The following is a 14,867-nucleotide window of genomic DNA, read 5'->3' as shown; positions in this document are numbered from 1 at the left end:
CAGTCCTGTATTCTTTCACTGTGGCAAGTGCTTGCACGTTGTTTCTTTTCCCACAAGTGGAACAACGTCCAGAAAGAATAGTCATTTTGATATGAATGTGATAACGTTTTTAACTGCTGGTTTCGGTCACAGGTGTGTTAGAAACAAAATGAAAAGCTTTTCTTTTCCCACAGTAGATTACTTGGGCAAGAAAATTCAATATATTGATTGAAATGAGGTAGTTTAAAATACTATTTTAATGGCTGTATTACTTTTCCCACTGCTTGGTCAAACAAGTTGGCATGAAAAAAAAACTTTTGCAGTTGCCTTCCGTTTCACATACTTGCTTTGATTACCAAAGGAGATTACTGGCACAAAGCTCAACACACGGATACGCTGGCATCTTTTCATGTCATTACAACACAAGTATGCATTTCTCCAAGGTGGTCCCTGCGTGGGGGTGTTCTCAGGGTAGCTAAGAATCCATCATTTAACAGCTCCTGGAGCCGTGAGGCTGTAGTTGTTTGCAGAGAGAATGAGAGAGACCCTTCCAAGTACACTCCTTAAAATTTAAACCATCTCACTAACACGAGATCAGACCATTTATGAGCAACAACCCAATGTTCTCTCTAACATCTCTCTTCTCTTAACCCTTGCAGCCAGCACAGTGTGGTCTAGACCTCCGGCACGTTACCGTTGTTGAATTGGTTGGTGTCTTCCCCGCACAGATAGGAAGAATAGGGGTAAAGCTGCTGCCCCCATCACTTGCACTGCAACTCAGGTAACGTAAGGTTTGACTACTGTTGTGTGTGCACTGTAGCATCTGTAATGTATTGCTTTTGATTTCCTGCATCTTATTATCTAAATAGGGATATTACATTGTAGTGTACTTAGCTCAACACTGGAAGGTAGGTAGATGTTCATGAGTAAGGTTCAGCTTTAGTTTCCTCTCTATTAACTGTGCAATAGCTGCTGAAATTCATAGGCATTTGGGATTTATGAAATTAAGAGTATAGGCTTCAATCTGTTTCGTATTTAAAGGGGCTGACTCTGTCAAGTGCCGTGCCTTCTTTGCTCAAACCCAATGACACTGAATTTAGGTGAGCTCTCTGTGCATCCCCTTATATCTTTATGGGTTCGAGTCACTGAAAACACCTCGTGTTTGTATTTGTGCTGGAGCTGGGCAGCTGCAGTCCTGCTGGCCTGCAATCACTTTGCAAGAGCAGCCTTGGAGCAGCTGCCAGCGCAGCCCCACACAGCCCCACCGCCTCATCGTGGCTGCGGCCGGGCCAGAGGAGAAGCAGTGGTTGCTCTTTGAAGTCCCACATGTAGATATGATACAGGCAGCATTTCAAAGGGCAGATGATCTCAGCCTCCCCAGCCTGACTGACATTCAACAGTTTTACTGAAGTCTAAACTGTTTTGACTTAGTTTTGGACAAGCAGGGGGTTGGTTTTCACTTGAAAGGGAGACTTCAAGTGCCAGCACTGCCTAGGGTTAGGAGGACTACCAGAGCCAAAATGAAGGCCTGTTTGGCAGGGAAAGAAGTTGTTACTTAGGAAAGAAGTCCAGGAGCATTTTAGGCAGCATCTTCTTTGATATGCCTAAGAAAATGGTGTAAATTTTAATTTGGAACAATAAAAATGTGCTCTTCTCTCAGGCTGCTGACAAGCCTGAGAGTTTTTTGGATTGAAAAAAGAAATAAAAGCATTTGTTCCCTATAAAATGAAAGAGGGAACACAAAGAGCTTCTTTTTACTTTAGTAAATGTACTTTTTTTTTTTTTTTTTTTTTTTTTAAAGTTGAAGTGGTTTTCTTGTGGCTTTGTAGAAAATAACCTCTGGTAATAACCCTGCTCCCTGAGTCCTCCTGCTGCCTGCAACCCCACTCCCCACCCCCAGCCTTCAATTTCAGAAATTAGGATGGTCTAAAACCTGCCCTGCACTCAGTGGAAGTTAGCTTTCCTTTTGATTTTTTTTTTTTATTTACCTAGACTCTGTTGCTACCATGGTGTGAGGTAGTATTCTGTTTCTGGAAGGCACTTGAATCAAAATGAAACACTCCCTCCCTGAAACATCTTGAATAGAGATGCTGCCCAGAATTAGTACTCTGTAAACTAAACCAGTCACAGGTACCCTAGTTAAAACTTCAGCAACCTCAAAAGGGTTTGTATTTGGATTTGTAGAGGGTAAACATTTTCATTAAGAAACCACATTCCTCCTCTGCCTTATCTCACCACCTATCACCATAAATTAGCTCCAACATTGTTTCAGTTTGAAATCAATGGCTGAGCTCTCTCACCGTAACAAAACAACAACTAGAGAACTCGAACCCAATGGAAGGCAGAGGAAGGTCAATTTTTATGCTTCAAACCTTTCTGAAATTCAGCTCCCAAGAGACCCTCCTCTTCACGGCAGCTTTCCTGTCCTGACCCCATTCCATCACAGATGCCTGAATTTATTTTCCCTACACCAGTGATGTTGACTGCATGCATGTCTGAGGATCTTATAAATTATAACTCCTCCAAGGATGAGTTAAATGAGCATCAAGGACATACTTTTCTTACTGTTGCACCTCCAGAGGAGCTTGAATGACCCATTTCACCACTCCAAAGGAAGGACTCTGCCCTGATTAGTGGTGGCTTTTTTTTTTTTTCTGCTAAATTGGAGTTGCCACCAGGTAGGTAGTTACTATTAGGAAGCAAGGAGAACTGACTCAAGTAATTTTGTTCTGCTCTTTCTCATTGTTTTTTCTTTGTTTGTTTTATACTGCCTGGCAGCAAAAAAAGAGAATAGCCTACCAGTAACTCTTGAGCTCCATCACAACGTTTTTTCTTTAGGCAGTGCATATAGTCCTGTACTTTCTTTGTCTTTTTTTCTGTTATGAGAGCAATAGGTAGGGCATGTGCCATACTGCCAAATCAGACGTCTGAGAAGAAAACAGCGCTGAGTGCAGTTACCCTGACCCTTCCCTCCTGCAGAGGTACAGCCTTGCAGCACGGGCAGACACCTGCTCACTGCTGACTCCCTTCTTATAGCTGAGACAAAGCAGACCCCGTGTAGCCCCCTCTGACCATCCCCAGAGTCCTCTGCCTGGAGCCAGCAGCCTGGCTCTGCCATTTATTGCTGTTCGAAGTGCCTGGGCACATGATGGGCTTTCACAAAATGACTTCCTTATTTTGCAGGCTGCTGCTGAGGATCCCCCATTATAATTTCAACATCGTGGTGATGGACAAACACGGCATGGACAAGGAACGCTATCCTTTCCCGGCAACGCCAGCCGAGCTCTTTGCACTTATTGACAATTTTCCCTTGAGAAAAGAAGAGATGAAACTGCAAGCAGAAATTGGCCAGTCATGCCCCTAATTGAGAATTGCAGGGCTTGTATTTGCCAGTGATTTTTTTTTTTTTTTATCCACGTAATTCTCCCCTTGGTGCTACACAAAGCATGGCTTTTGTAATCACTGATGTACAGATTTTTTGTGTGTATTGTTAGGTCTGTCCAGCTGTGTAGCTACTCTGCATAGACATATGCATGATGCTTTTTTGTACTTTCAGCCATCTGTAGAGAAACGTGTACGTAGGATTACTACCCAATGGAGTTTCTTGTACAGACAGCAAAGACCTGAGGCACGTCTCTAGGAGTTTATTTTGGATTTTTCATTCAGTGTAAAATTGGGGTTTCTTTCTTACTGTTTATAAGTCTTTTTATTAATAAAATATTGTTTTGCAAAGAAATGGCTGTCTAACCCTCGGAGATAAAGTTGACTGATTTACTCAAAAGCTGAATCAAGCTGCCACCCCTCTGTAAACCATTTAAATCAGAAGCTAATGTTTCTGTCTGTAGCGTACAGTGACCCAGAGGTGTCTTTCAGACCCACTATAATACAGTCAATCACAGACACCAAGCATAAGCCAAAGGCAACATGAATACTTACTCTAAGCAGAGGCGAAGAAAATAGGTGGTGGCAGGAGTATAGAAATATTTCCAGAAGGAATTCAGTAACAGAAGGGTGAGCAACACAAAAAATGGGTGGTAAGTTACTAGAGGCTATGTACTGCAATACTTGATAGAAGATCTGCTCCTACCTGGTGTGTGTCTGCTTCTGGCGTTACGTGTCCAGTGACTTGGAGTAATAGATTTATTTCCCTTCTCATCTTGGAGACAGATCAGGCTCTTGATTTGATGGCAGGGGAACACCCCCTCCAGGGAAGCTTTATCAAGGATTTGTCATTTCCAGATCTGTGAAAACAGTTTTTTGCAACGCATCATTTACAATCTAACAACAACAACAAAAAAAGTTCACTGCTTGGCAAAAAGTGTTAAGAGGCAATCAAAAAAGGAAATAGTTCTCTAGTGTTTTATTATAACCCACAATCTTGACAAGCCATTGCAAAGAATATACATCATGCATGAAGAATACAAACCCAAAAGGAATTAAAATTTTGAGTTAAAGCTTTGGACACTTGCTTACAGGATCAGGTGCGTAATTTCCCATCACTGAACAGCACTTCAGTGGCTGTGCTGTTCATACTGTTCAGAGCAAAGCCTTTTTTTTTCTTTTCAGCCAAATGCTTGTTTGTCTTCAACTACTCGATTTTATGCTCCTGTGTCAGCAGGGGAACAGTTTATCAGCATCATTAAAGCAATCCTTACCAAAGGATACAACCTTTCACATTTTCTGAAATTAGGATATTTTTTTAAAAATGTTGCTCTTGCAAATGAATTAATGAGGGAGTGAATGTGCACATAGGGAATTCAGTCCTGATACTAGCTAAGAAAAGCTAATTTGCAGACAAGTGCAAGGGCATCGAGGCAGAGGGATCTTCTGAGCAGAATGGTCTGCCTGCAAGATCGTTAGGAGACTTACTGAGCACTTGAGAGTAGTCATGAAAGCACGATGCAGCCAAAGCAGTGACTGCCTGCAGAGCTGATGCCAAAGGCAAAGAAAATCCAGATACACCCTGGCCTCTGCAGGTGGTGCTGCCAGGTCTGTGAGCATGGCTGACTGGAGGACAAGGACCGAACTTCCTTTGAATGAACTTTCCCAGCATTTCCAAGACACAAGGACAGCTTTGGCAGGCATGCACTCATAACGAGAGTGGGCAGGTGGTTTCCCCCAGCTCTCCTCAGTCAAAAAGCACATCCGCTGATCCCCGATGATTTTATGAATAAATACGTAAGTCTGGAGGTCTGATGGGTCTGATTTTTCTGTTGTATTCCTGCAGTTCCAATCCGCTGCTGCTCCGTTTTGATTTGGGTGCAGAATCAATGCATCCAGTCACCTTTAATGACTGGCTGAACAGGAGTGGGGCTTTACAATCACTACAACCAGGAAAGTGATTGCAATCACCAGGCTGTTTGAGCAAATTGAATTAAGTGGATGGAAGTGCATAAGTGTTCTGCTTACTGGTTATAGTTCTACACAGAACATCTGTTGAAATCTTGTGATTAACAAAAGCTGTTCTTGATTGCAAATATAAGCTTTTTGGCATTTTCTGTTGTACATTTTTGTGGGGAGGAATGGAACAGTGAAAAACATCATGTGTCATCTCTGTTTTGGAGTCAAATCATCCTGCAAGTACAGTATGCAGGAACGTGGCAGATTTGCCTTTCAGGAAAGGACTGTTTGAACAAGAGACTTGGTATTATTGGCATTAGCCCAGCTTTTGTGTACCTAAATAAATGCCAAATATTCAAATATATTCAAGTAGTTCATCCTGTAGACTTCTGGTCCCAAAAAAATAATGTTGTGTAAACAAGGTGCAGTACCTACACTAAAAAAAATAAAATAAAAGGCACTAAAATGTTTAACAGAAAATTTATCTCCCTCAAAATCACACAGGCTTGAGTCTTTGTTGTACTTCCAACGTGGCTCTTCTTGCCACAGCTGTTAATCCTACCACTGCTGACAAAACACAAATCCTGTTTAAAGCACAAATTGGGTTGGGAGGATTAAAGTCTGTTTCCAAGAAGCCAGACCTGCAGTGATTCTCATCCTTTCCTCTCCCACTCCAGGCTATTCACTGCACAAGTGACAGATCGCAGCGTGCAGATAGCACCACGGGCCCGAGGTTTTTGCATCAATCTGGAGATAACGTTTCGGTTGTGAACGTGTTCCCAACAACCAAAGGAGCTGGATCATTTTAGAACTGAGCAGAAGTACTGTTTCTATCACATAACATCTTTTGCAACAAACCCATTGCAATACATTGTAGGAGGCAGCAATTTCTCATGACCCCAAACAGTTCTCCAATGGCCTGATTTTCCCCCAGTCCTACCCAAGGATCCACCTATTTGATGAGAACAATCCCTGCCATCGCACACCACACAACCACTCTACATCTACAGAGGCAGCGACTAACGTCAAAGTTGCATGTGCCTGATTCTTGAAGCTCAACCCTTCCCCTCCGGGACAGAAAGTCTCACATTGTAATGAAAGCACCAACGACCCTCGCAGCCCCGAAGTGCAGCTCTGTGCTAAATGACTGCAGTGTGTCGTTTCGTTACAGCTCAGTACTTGCATAAAAGCATGAGTCAGACGGCATAGCATAATTAATGAAAACACAGAGGCCAAAAAGTAACCTGAAGTGCATTTAAATACTCCTACAATCACAATCCGCTTTTTAAACTAAGGCAGTGAAATAATGGAGCTCGGGTTATGCAATATTGGTGCTCATGCACTTCCAGCCACTCACCTTGTTCCTGGCCTCCCCTGGCAGTGGCTGCGAGGCTGCACGTCCACAGCAAGGACGGTGCTTGGATTTTTCAGGTGGGCAGGAGCTTGAACTAGGGATTGGGGAGGAGGTCTGGAGATGGAGGAAAGGAACTGAAAGCACGGGGTTAAGGCACAGGTAAAATAATTCTCTAGCAAGGTGGAAAAGAGTGTGTTTCCAATATTCTTAGCTAGAAAATAAAGCTTATGAAACAAAAATAAAAATAAACATAAAAATGATGTAAGCTGCAGAAGTGAAGACAAAAACAGCAGAGGGAAAGACTATCAATGGAGTCCCATCTCTTCAGAAATGCCAGGTCTCTGCTGTTATTATAATATAAATGGAGCAATTGTGCTTACCTTATTAAGATAATATGGGATATTCCTGAAAGACATGCTTATAGTTGACTGCAATGAATTTTAGAAGAGACGTGACACTGCAACGTTTCATTATTTTAATTTTAAAAGATAGAACAATAATCTTGACAACAGCTGCAAATGTATTACCAGCCATCTTTGTCCACAAAACTGAACATACAGTGCACAGTACAAAAATGTTCTGGGCAGGAAACATTCTGTTTTGTCTAGATTTGGGCAGAACTTAACATGCTGCGATGCCATTTACTGCTACTTCTGTTCAAGTCCAGCAGAATAACTAAACAAACAGCTAGCAACAGATTTTAAGCAGAACAAAGGCTGCACGAGGGATGCATGATATTCTCTATTTGCTGCAACAAATGACTACATTTGGCTTTAAGCAAACCCTGACGATTAGAGCTACCCTCAAAAATACACACCCAACTCTCAGGAGCAGTAGTACACAGACATAGGCGAGTTATTGCCACAAAGCAGAACTGTCGAAATAGGTAATCTAAACAAGGGGCCAATATATAGCAGGGGCGAGTTTCAAAATCAACCTAAAGAACACCTAAAAGCAAGTTGAGATTCACTTTCCAGTGTCAATATACACGGTATAATTAACACTGAATTATTACCACTTACCAAATGGCATTTGCAAACATGAAATCACTTGGTGGGAAATTCAGGGGACACAGTGGTAAGGTTCTGCTAGCAGGCTTCTCAGTGTCTCAGGCTGAGCTAAGGTAAAAGACATCTCTGCAAATAAAAGGCTGCATCTTATTTTGGAATTATTTGCATGTATGTTTGTACAATTAATTGCAAGTTCTCTAGGATTCTCAAGTGGTCACATTTCCACGTGTAAAAATAAATAAATTAAAATCATCTTTAAAAAATGTATCCAAAAAAGTGTTTATAAAGTACACATGGAGGTGACTGTTTCTGTCCATCAAAAATCAACATCATGTGTTAGGGAAGGATAATACCAGTTTTTACCTCATACAGATGAAAGTAAGCGGAGCTATCACTTAACTACTGGGTACTGGTGATCCATGTTTGGGTGGGACATGGAGTCGTAGTTTGACATACTGACAGAATCTGTGGAGAATTTCTTGTTGAGGGTTGCTGAACTGAAGAGAGGGATGGAAGGAAAAGGTCCTGCAAAGATTAAGGTACAACCCTTAATGTCTAATGTGAACCTGCAGACTAGGCAACTATGGAGACAGGACTCAGCTCTTTTTTTTAAGGTGTAAGAGATCCAAGGAGCCTTCATCGACTCAAGCAAACCACAAGCTTTACATGTCTGAAGTTGGCCAATGTGCATACCTCTTGTGAAGCCAAAATAATGCCAGTCTTTATGCAACCCTCCTGTTACCTCACCTTATCAATTGGAACCAGTGGATGCTCAATGGCTGCTCTGCTGTTGTAGTTTAGTTTGTATTTGCAGAATACAGCCTTGGACACTTGCACCTGACAGGGCTTAACAAGGAAAATAAATAAATTAAAAAAAAAAAAAAAAATCAAAAACTATACTTAAAAATGCCCAGAGCAGGACTACAAAGCTGGTGAAGGGCTTGGAACCCAAGTCCTGTGAGGAGTGGCTGAGGGCACTGGGGTTGTTTAGTCTGGAGAAGAGGAGGCTCAGGGAGACCTTACTGCTCTCTATGTCTACCTGAAGGGAAGGTGTGGGGAGCTGGGGGGAGCCTCTTCTCACAGGTAACTAGTGATAAGACTAGAGGGAAGGGCGTCAAGTTGTACCACACAAGGTTTAGGTTGGAAATGAGACATTTCTTCTCAAAAAGAGCAGTCAGGCATGGGGATGGTTTGCCCAGGGAGGTGGTGGCATCACCGTTCCTGGGGGTGTTCAAGGAAAGGCTGGACGTGGTGCTTAGGGACGTGGTTTAGTGGGTGACATTGGTGGTAGGGGGATGGTTGGAGCAGACGACCTTGGAGGGCTTTTCCAACCCTAACAATTCTATTATCATGGTCACCATCCCACTGCCTTTTCTCATAAACCATCTGCTAAGCATCCAGCTGGGAAAGAAAAATCAAAATGCGGTGTCTAAAAGGCATTTAAAGAAGGCAATGGCACTTTGATCAGCACAAGAAGATGGCAATAGCCTCACTGTCTTTGCAGCTTTCCTCCCACCCTCATTCAAATGTAATACGACGGAGGTAGAGGAGACAAGGAGGCCATTTTAACCTAGTTTAGCATCTAAAATGTAAGCAAGAACATTTAGAAGCCTCAAGTCCCTGATAAGCTGAATTGAGAAACTTCCAGAAAACAGGTCTAGATACTCAAGTTAGATAACAGGGCTTGGACTGTTAGATAACAGGGCTCAGCATTGGCTCTTCCTGATGGATACTGGCAATAACTACACTGTCAAGAGATTTACACTTTACAGCCAAAGTTGTACTTTTGTTTTTCTTTAATGGGTCAAACCCTCAGAATCTGATCACAAGGAGGGAGAAGACAGCAATGAAAGCCCTGTAGTTCCATTGCTAGTAACATGCATCATGTTTCACATTTTTAAAAACAGCGTAGAGAAAATTTCTTCTCCACTGAAGCATCTTAAGTTATTCAAGTCTGTGTGGAGAAATAGTTTAGAAGCATCAGCTCTTCTGTGTCTAATTACTTAGGACAGGAGTTTATGAATCGGTGTGAGAATTGTGGCTATTTTCTCCTAAAAGTTGGCCGTAAACCAGCCATGCATCCTCAATATCACAAACATACATACATAAGGAAGGTTTTAGTCTGACTCCTGGCTTTCCATCTTTTTGTGCAGCCTAGTAATACATGGTACACGATGACACACAATTACAGGCAATTTGTTCAAATATCTGGGAAACAAGAAATCACATCTGCAGTTAATCATCTCATGCTTTTTCCAAACCATAAATCATTTTTGCAAAGGAAGAGAACAAGGATATAAGAGAGATAATTAAATGTGACATTTTCCACAAATCAAACGCTTCCCGTCGATAACATCACAGAATAGCAAAACCTTCCAAACTGCTCTGGTGTTTACACCAATGATCGTCATCTCTCTGAGGCTCATTTGAGGCAGAGCATGATATGCATTGCATGTTAACATAATGTAGAATTGTCACTGCCAACCTAAGAGGTAATTTCACTGTACATACTCCAAATCCTATCAACGCAAACGGCACTGCCTTGGCTGAAATAAATACCCACTTGAAAATGTTCCCCTCATATGCTGAACTGCAGGTGATGCCTAGAATCTATTCATAGCCTGGTCTATGCTTTGAGATGCAGGCCGAAATAGAAATTTTGGCTCTTCCAAAAGCCCAAGAATGAGCCATGTGACGCCTTCCAGGTGAGTACATTCATTGTAAACTCTAACACAGGACCTAAAAATGGGAGTAAATTGGGCAGAAGCTAAAGGTAAAGCATGGACTACTTCCTTTCGAAGCAAGACTAGATTTAACTACAATGCTAATGCTTAGAAGGTTAGAAAATACCCATCAAAAATTAGATAAATGCTTATGCACCATTTTAAGTAAGAGGTTTAGTTCAGTTCCAAACTATTTTAAGATTTTCAATCTGGTGGAAGAACGGTTTTCACTGTGGGGTCCAACACAGAAGATTTTTTGTTACCATTTTCCCAGTTTCAACACCAAAATGAAACAAAAACAACTCATCAGATTTCCTGCTGTTCCTCTATAAGCCTAGCTGGAATTTTACCCTGAAGAATCATTTCCTTTAGATTTAACAAGCTTTATCTTTTTAAATCAACTTATGGCAAGTGAAAAATCCAGCATGTGGCTCCACATCAACATATTATTACTCCCCAAATAAATTCTGGTTTGTGGTGCAAACAAGCAAGACAACTCAGGCTCTGACTCTGTAAACAGAGACAGAGTTTAGGTGCCAGAAGTTAGGTTTGGTTTCACTTTGTGGATGCTGATAGAAAAAGTCTATTTAAAGAAACTTTATTTTATCATAATAAAGGTCATAAAACATGATTGATATTTGTGCTCTACTTCATCAGCTCACAGCATCTGTGGCATAGGATGAAAAGTAGGCTAAAACTAAAGTAAGTTTGCTTCATTGCCCAATTTGACCAGGATTTCAGATGAAAATGAAGAACAGATGAAGAAGGAAAATGAAATCAACTGGAACAACTATTGACATTTGATTCCCTACTTGAGATTCTTTATGGAAACTCCAAAGATGACTTGGCAGTTTCTAAAAACTGGGGGTATCAAACTGGGCAAAAGCATTACCTCCAATGGCATATCATAATTTTAACCAAAAAAAATATTTAAAATCAATCAGTTTTTATTAAAGCCAAGATTCTATTGTTAACAAAAATAAATAAACCGAATGTATCTAATAATAATGGGATTTTTAAAGACTGCTTGCAAACTTCCCCACAGTTTCAAGCCACTCAAACTAAAAATAGTATATTTTGGGGAGAGGAGGGAAAGAGGGGAGCGGTGGGAAGGAATGGATATTAAATGTTAACATTTTGAATTCAGCTCTGAGCACATTTACTGACTATACACTAGAACAGCAATGGATGACAAAATCTTAACCTACACTTAGTTAGTTATCATTTCTCCATATGTTGTTGTTCCATCTAGAATTCCTGTGATTTCTACATTGTGAAGAACAGCATTTCTATCGCTCAAACAAGTAAGATTTTATGGCCTTGATTCTTCACAGAAATCTTTAAAACCCTGGTGTTTTGATGTACAGGGAACGAAACATCCTCTGAAAGCTTGTTTGTTGGTTTGTTTTTTTATCAGTATTTTATGTAAGGATTATGTTTACAAATATTCAAATTTGTTTCCATGGTACTAATACGATATTACTTCCAAAAGAGAAACATTTGTAGAAAAATAAGGGATAAGTGTAGCTATAGATTAATTTACCCATTCAAATAGGAAGCTATGTTCCAATTCTGAAAGATTCAGAGGACTTTTCATTCAGTTTACCAGTCTTCCTTTGTTTCATACCCTGAGCAATTGTGTGTGATGCAGTTATATTTTTATCCAAACTTGTGCTGTCCTTGAAAGAGATTATAATCCTCTCTTATTACGGTACTACTGCTGTTTAAATGCTGCAGTACCCATGACTATACAAAACAGCATGTTCTTCAGAAGTGACCTAAGTCTGCAGAGGATGACAGATCTAAGCAGATACAAAGATCACTTTACAAAACCAAAGAGCAAAATTACTCTTGAACACTTGTTGTGGTTAATAAGGTTAGAATTGGCCAAAACCTACAGGATCGCAGACCCTTCAGAGAAAACTCCACTTTTTTTTTTTTTTTTTTATGCCCCAAACCAGTATGTGTCTCATCTCAGCAACTCATCAGGTGCGACAGGCATGTGAACACACTCCCTCTGTTCAATGACATTGGAAGATCTTGGCTAGAGCTGTCAACTGAATGAAAAACATGGTAATACCACATAGCTGTAGAAATTTTATAGGGATTTGTCATCATTTATTTTCATTAGAGGCTCTTTAATCACATTGAACCAAACCTGCCTTATATACAGTGCACTGAAATAACCCAGAGAATGCTGCAACATTGGCACTTTATACCCCTTCATCTGCTGACTATTTCTAGTGTGCAATGATGAGTGCATTGGCTTTCCTTAGAGGGCTGCTTGGTTCCAAGCCTGCCTTCCTGCACACTGCATAGCCCAAAAAGCAAACATGAAAAAAAAATGTTTGTTATCCTTCAGAACATTATGGCTTCTCATTTTGCAAATAACAAAGCACAGACTCATTCTGAATCTGCTTGTACTGTATCACTACTGTCTTCTAGGCCATCTTTGACCCAGGAGGAGATATGTAAAGCAAACTTTACTTACTAAATGAATACGTAGACAGTTGCTAGCTCTATGTCCCCCACCAGCAGAGGTGTTCATCATCTGTACACCAGTAACCAGAAGGGACAGAGAAAGCCAGCCTGATCTCTGTACAAGGTCAAATACTCACGAGCTTCAGGAGAAACATAATCTGTCCAAGAAGCCTGGGTTAAAAACATGTGCGTGAAAGTGCAGAATGCATTAAAATTTCACTTGGAGCCTTAATATCCAAGGCAAAGAGTACAACCCTTCACCACTTTCCAGTAGGCAAAGTGTGAGGGGCTGGACACCACTGAAATCAGGAGTACCTGTGGTACCCCTCAGTAGTTGAAAGTCTTTCAGAGTCTACGTTTTCCCATGCTGGATCTCAACATTAATATCCCCTCCACAGATGCTCCAGGACTGTCAATCATCTTTTGCCAGAGGTGCTGCTCTTCTCCTTGAGAGTCCATCCAGTCAACCTCCTTGCCATTACTTACACCTGGCAATTGCAAAACACAAACCATTTTGGCATATTAGCAAGCAGTTACTTAATATTGCTCATTCACTCCAACAGTCTATAGAAAGATGGCAAGCACTTTACATGACTGCCTATATACAGATTTGCTCCCACTGCGTACCAGTTATTCAATTCCTTTGTGGTACATGGATAGATGCACATAAACCTCCCCAGTCTGCACCGCAGGCAACCTTCTCCTAACTGAGGATTCACATCTCTTCCAGATCATACCACTGTCAGCAGAAAGGCTGCTGCTGGTTAAAAGTAGTTTCTTCCTCCTCATCAGGATTCCGAGAAATGCTTCCAAGCTATTCCTGGTTCTTCTAGGCTGCTCAGAAGTGCAATTGGGCACCACATTTTTGTGTCTCACTCAATGAAGGAAAGAACTAAATCTCTATAGAAGATAGAGATGACATGTTGCCTTCTCTCCCTTTCCAGTTTCTCCAAATTGGCATATACTATCCACACATTCAATAACGTTTCTATCCCTCATGTACATGAATCACTTGGGGTGGGAAAAGAAGAGCAGGATAAGAGCAAAACAAGCAAAGCAATCACCTGTTAGATGGGACCTTACCACTTCCAGTGCTCAAACGGACACCTCCCAGAAAAATATTACTGGATAGTGACTCCTTGTCCCACACAGTTAACTCTAGGCAGACATTATGTATATCCCGGGAATTCAAGCCACTGAAAGCAAATGTATGATTCCACCGGGGGTTCACATTCTTTTTTATTATGGGAGTTTTGTGTTTTGTAGCTTTGCTGTCATCTGGGAGCAGGTATCTGGAACATATAGAAAAGGAAAGTTGAATATGTCAATAGGATGTCAGATAATATCAACGAAGAATAATAATCGTGATGAGATCTCAAATAAGATCAAGAGGCCATTTCCCACTGTAATTAAATTAAGCGTATACCGGAAGTGCATATGCATTTGTGCTCCGTTTGTTACAATGTCAGTTATCAGAAAATGAAATTATGTCTCCTTGTCCCATACCTTTCATTTTTTATAAAAATACTTTTTATTTCAGTGAGACTAAATACAGACAGAATCATAAAAATGTTAGCCAGAAGGAATCTCTAGAGTCACCTTGTCCAGCTTTCCTCTCAAAGCTGGTCCTCCAGAAAGGAAAAAAAAAAAAAAGATCAATAAAGAAGGAACTTCAGAAGTTTAGCACCAGTACTTTGAATTGCTTGTCACCCTACTGAGAGCAGAAACACTAATACCATAAAGTCTGACATGCTTTTTCACATTTGATTTTTTAGTGAAGAATTCCCTTAGTGAAACTAAGCAAAAATAATACTCTGGTTTCAAAATCAGAGTTCAGTACAATTTTTCACAGTCTGTACCTTCATGTTTTTCAGCAATGTTAATAAAGTAACTATGGAGTTGCACATGAATATTAAAGGGTCAGGCATACAAACAAATTATATCAGTAGACCTCAATCAGGCTTCCTGTCCAGGCTTTTA

At 40.8% G+C, this 14,867-nt stretch overlaps 2 protein-coding genes across 6 annotated transcripts in view; one reads left to right on the top strand and one right to left on the bottom strand.

The window, feature by feature from the left end:
* Positions 1–3,715, top strand: part of SRPX (sushi repeat containing protein X-linked) — a 45,709-nt gene extending 41,994 nt beyond the window's left edge. For both annotated transcript variants that reach the window (XM_084507184.1, XM_084507183.1), the window contains 2 exons: positions 639–760; positions 3,163–3,715. In XM_084507184.1, the coding sequence (XP_084363310.1) occupies positions 639–760; positions 3,163–3,343 (303 nt within the window). In that variant the 3' untranslated portion in view covers positions 3,344–3,715. The remainder of the gene's footprint in view (positions 1–638; positions 761–3,162) is intronic.
* Positions 3,716–7,125: 3,410 nt separating this feature from the next.
* The window catches only part of SYTL5 (synaptotagmin like 5), an 88,454-nt gene continuing 80,712 nt past the window's right edge, over positions 7,126–14,867 (bottom strand). For all 4 annotated transcript variants that reach the window (XM_084507178.1, XM_084507180.1, XM_084507179.1 and 1 more), the window contains 2 exons: positions 13,971–14,179; positions 7,126–13,375 (listed from right to left, as the gene is read on the bottom strand). In XM_084507178.1, coding sequence (XP_084363304.1) covers positions 13,233–13,375; positions 13,971–14,179 — 352 coding nt within the window. In that variant the 3' untranslated portion in view covers positions 7,126–13,232. The remainder of the gene's footprint in view (positions 13,376–13,970; positions 14,180–14,867) is intronic.

The sequence above is a fragment of the Aythya ferina genome (genome assembly GCF_964211825.1).
Source record: "Aythya ferina genome assembly, chromosome: 1".
In the NCBI taxonomy this organism is placed as follows: Eukaryota; Metazoa; Chordata; class Aves; order Anseriformes; family Anatidae; genus Aythya; species Aythya ferina.
The sequence above is the reverse complement of the archived record's forward strand: the minus strand, read 5'-3'. Positions and strand labels throughout refer to the sequence as shown.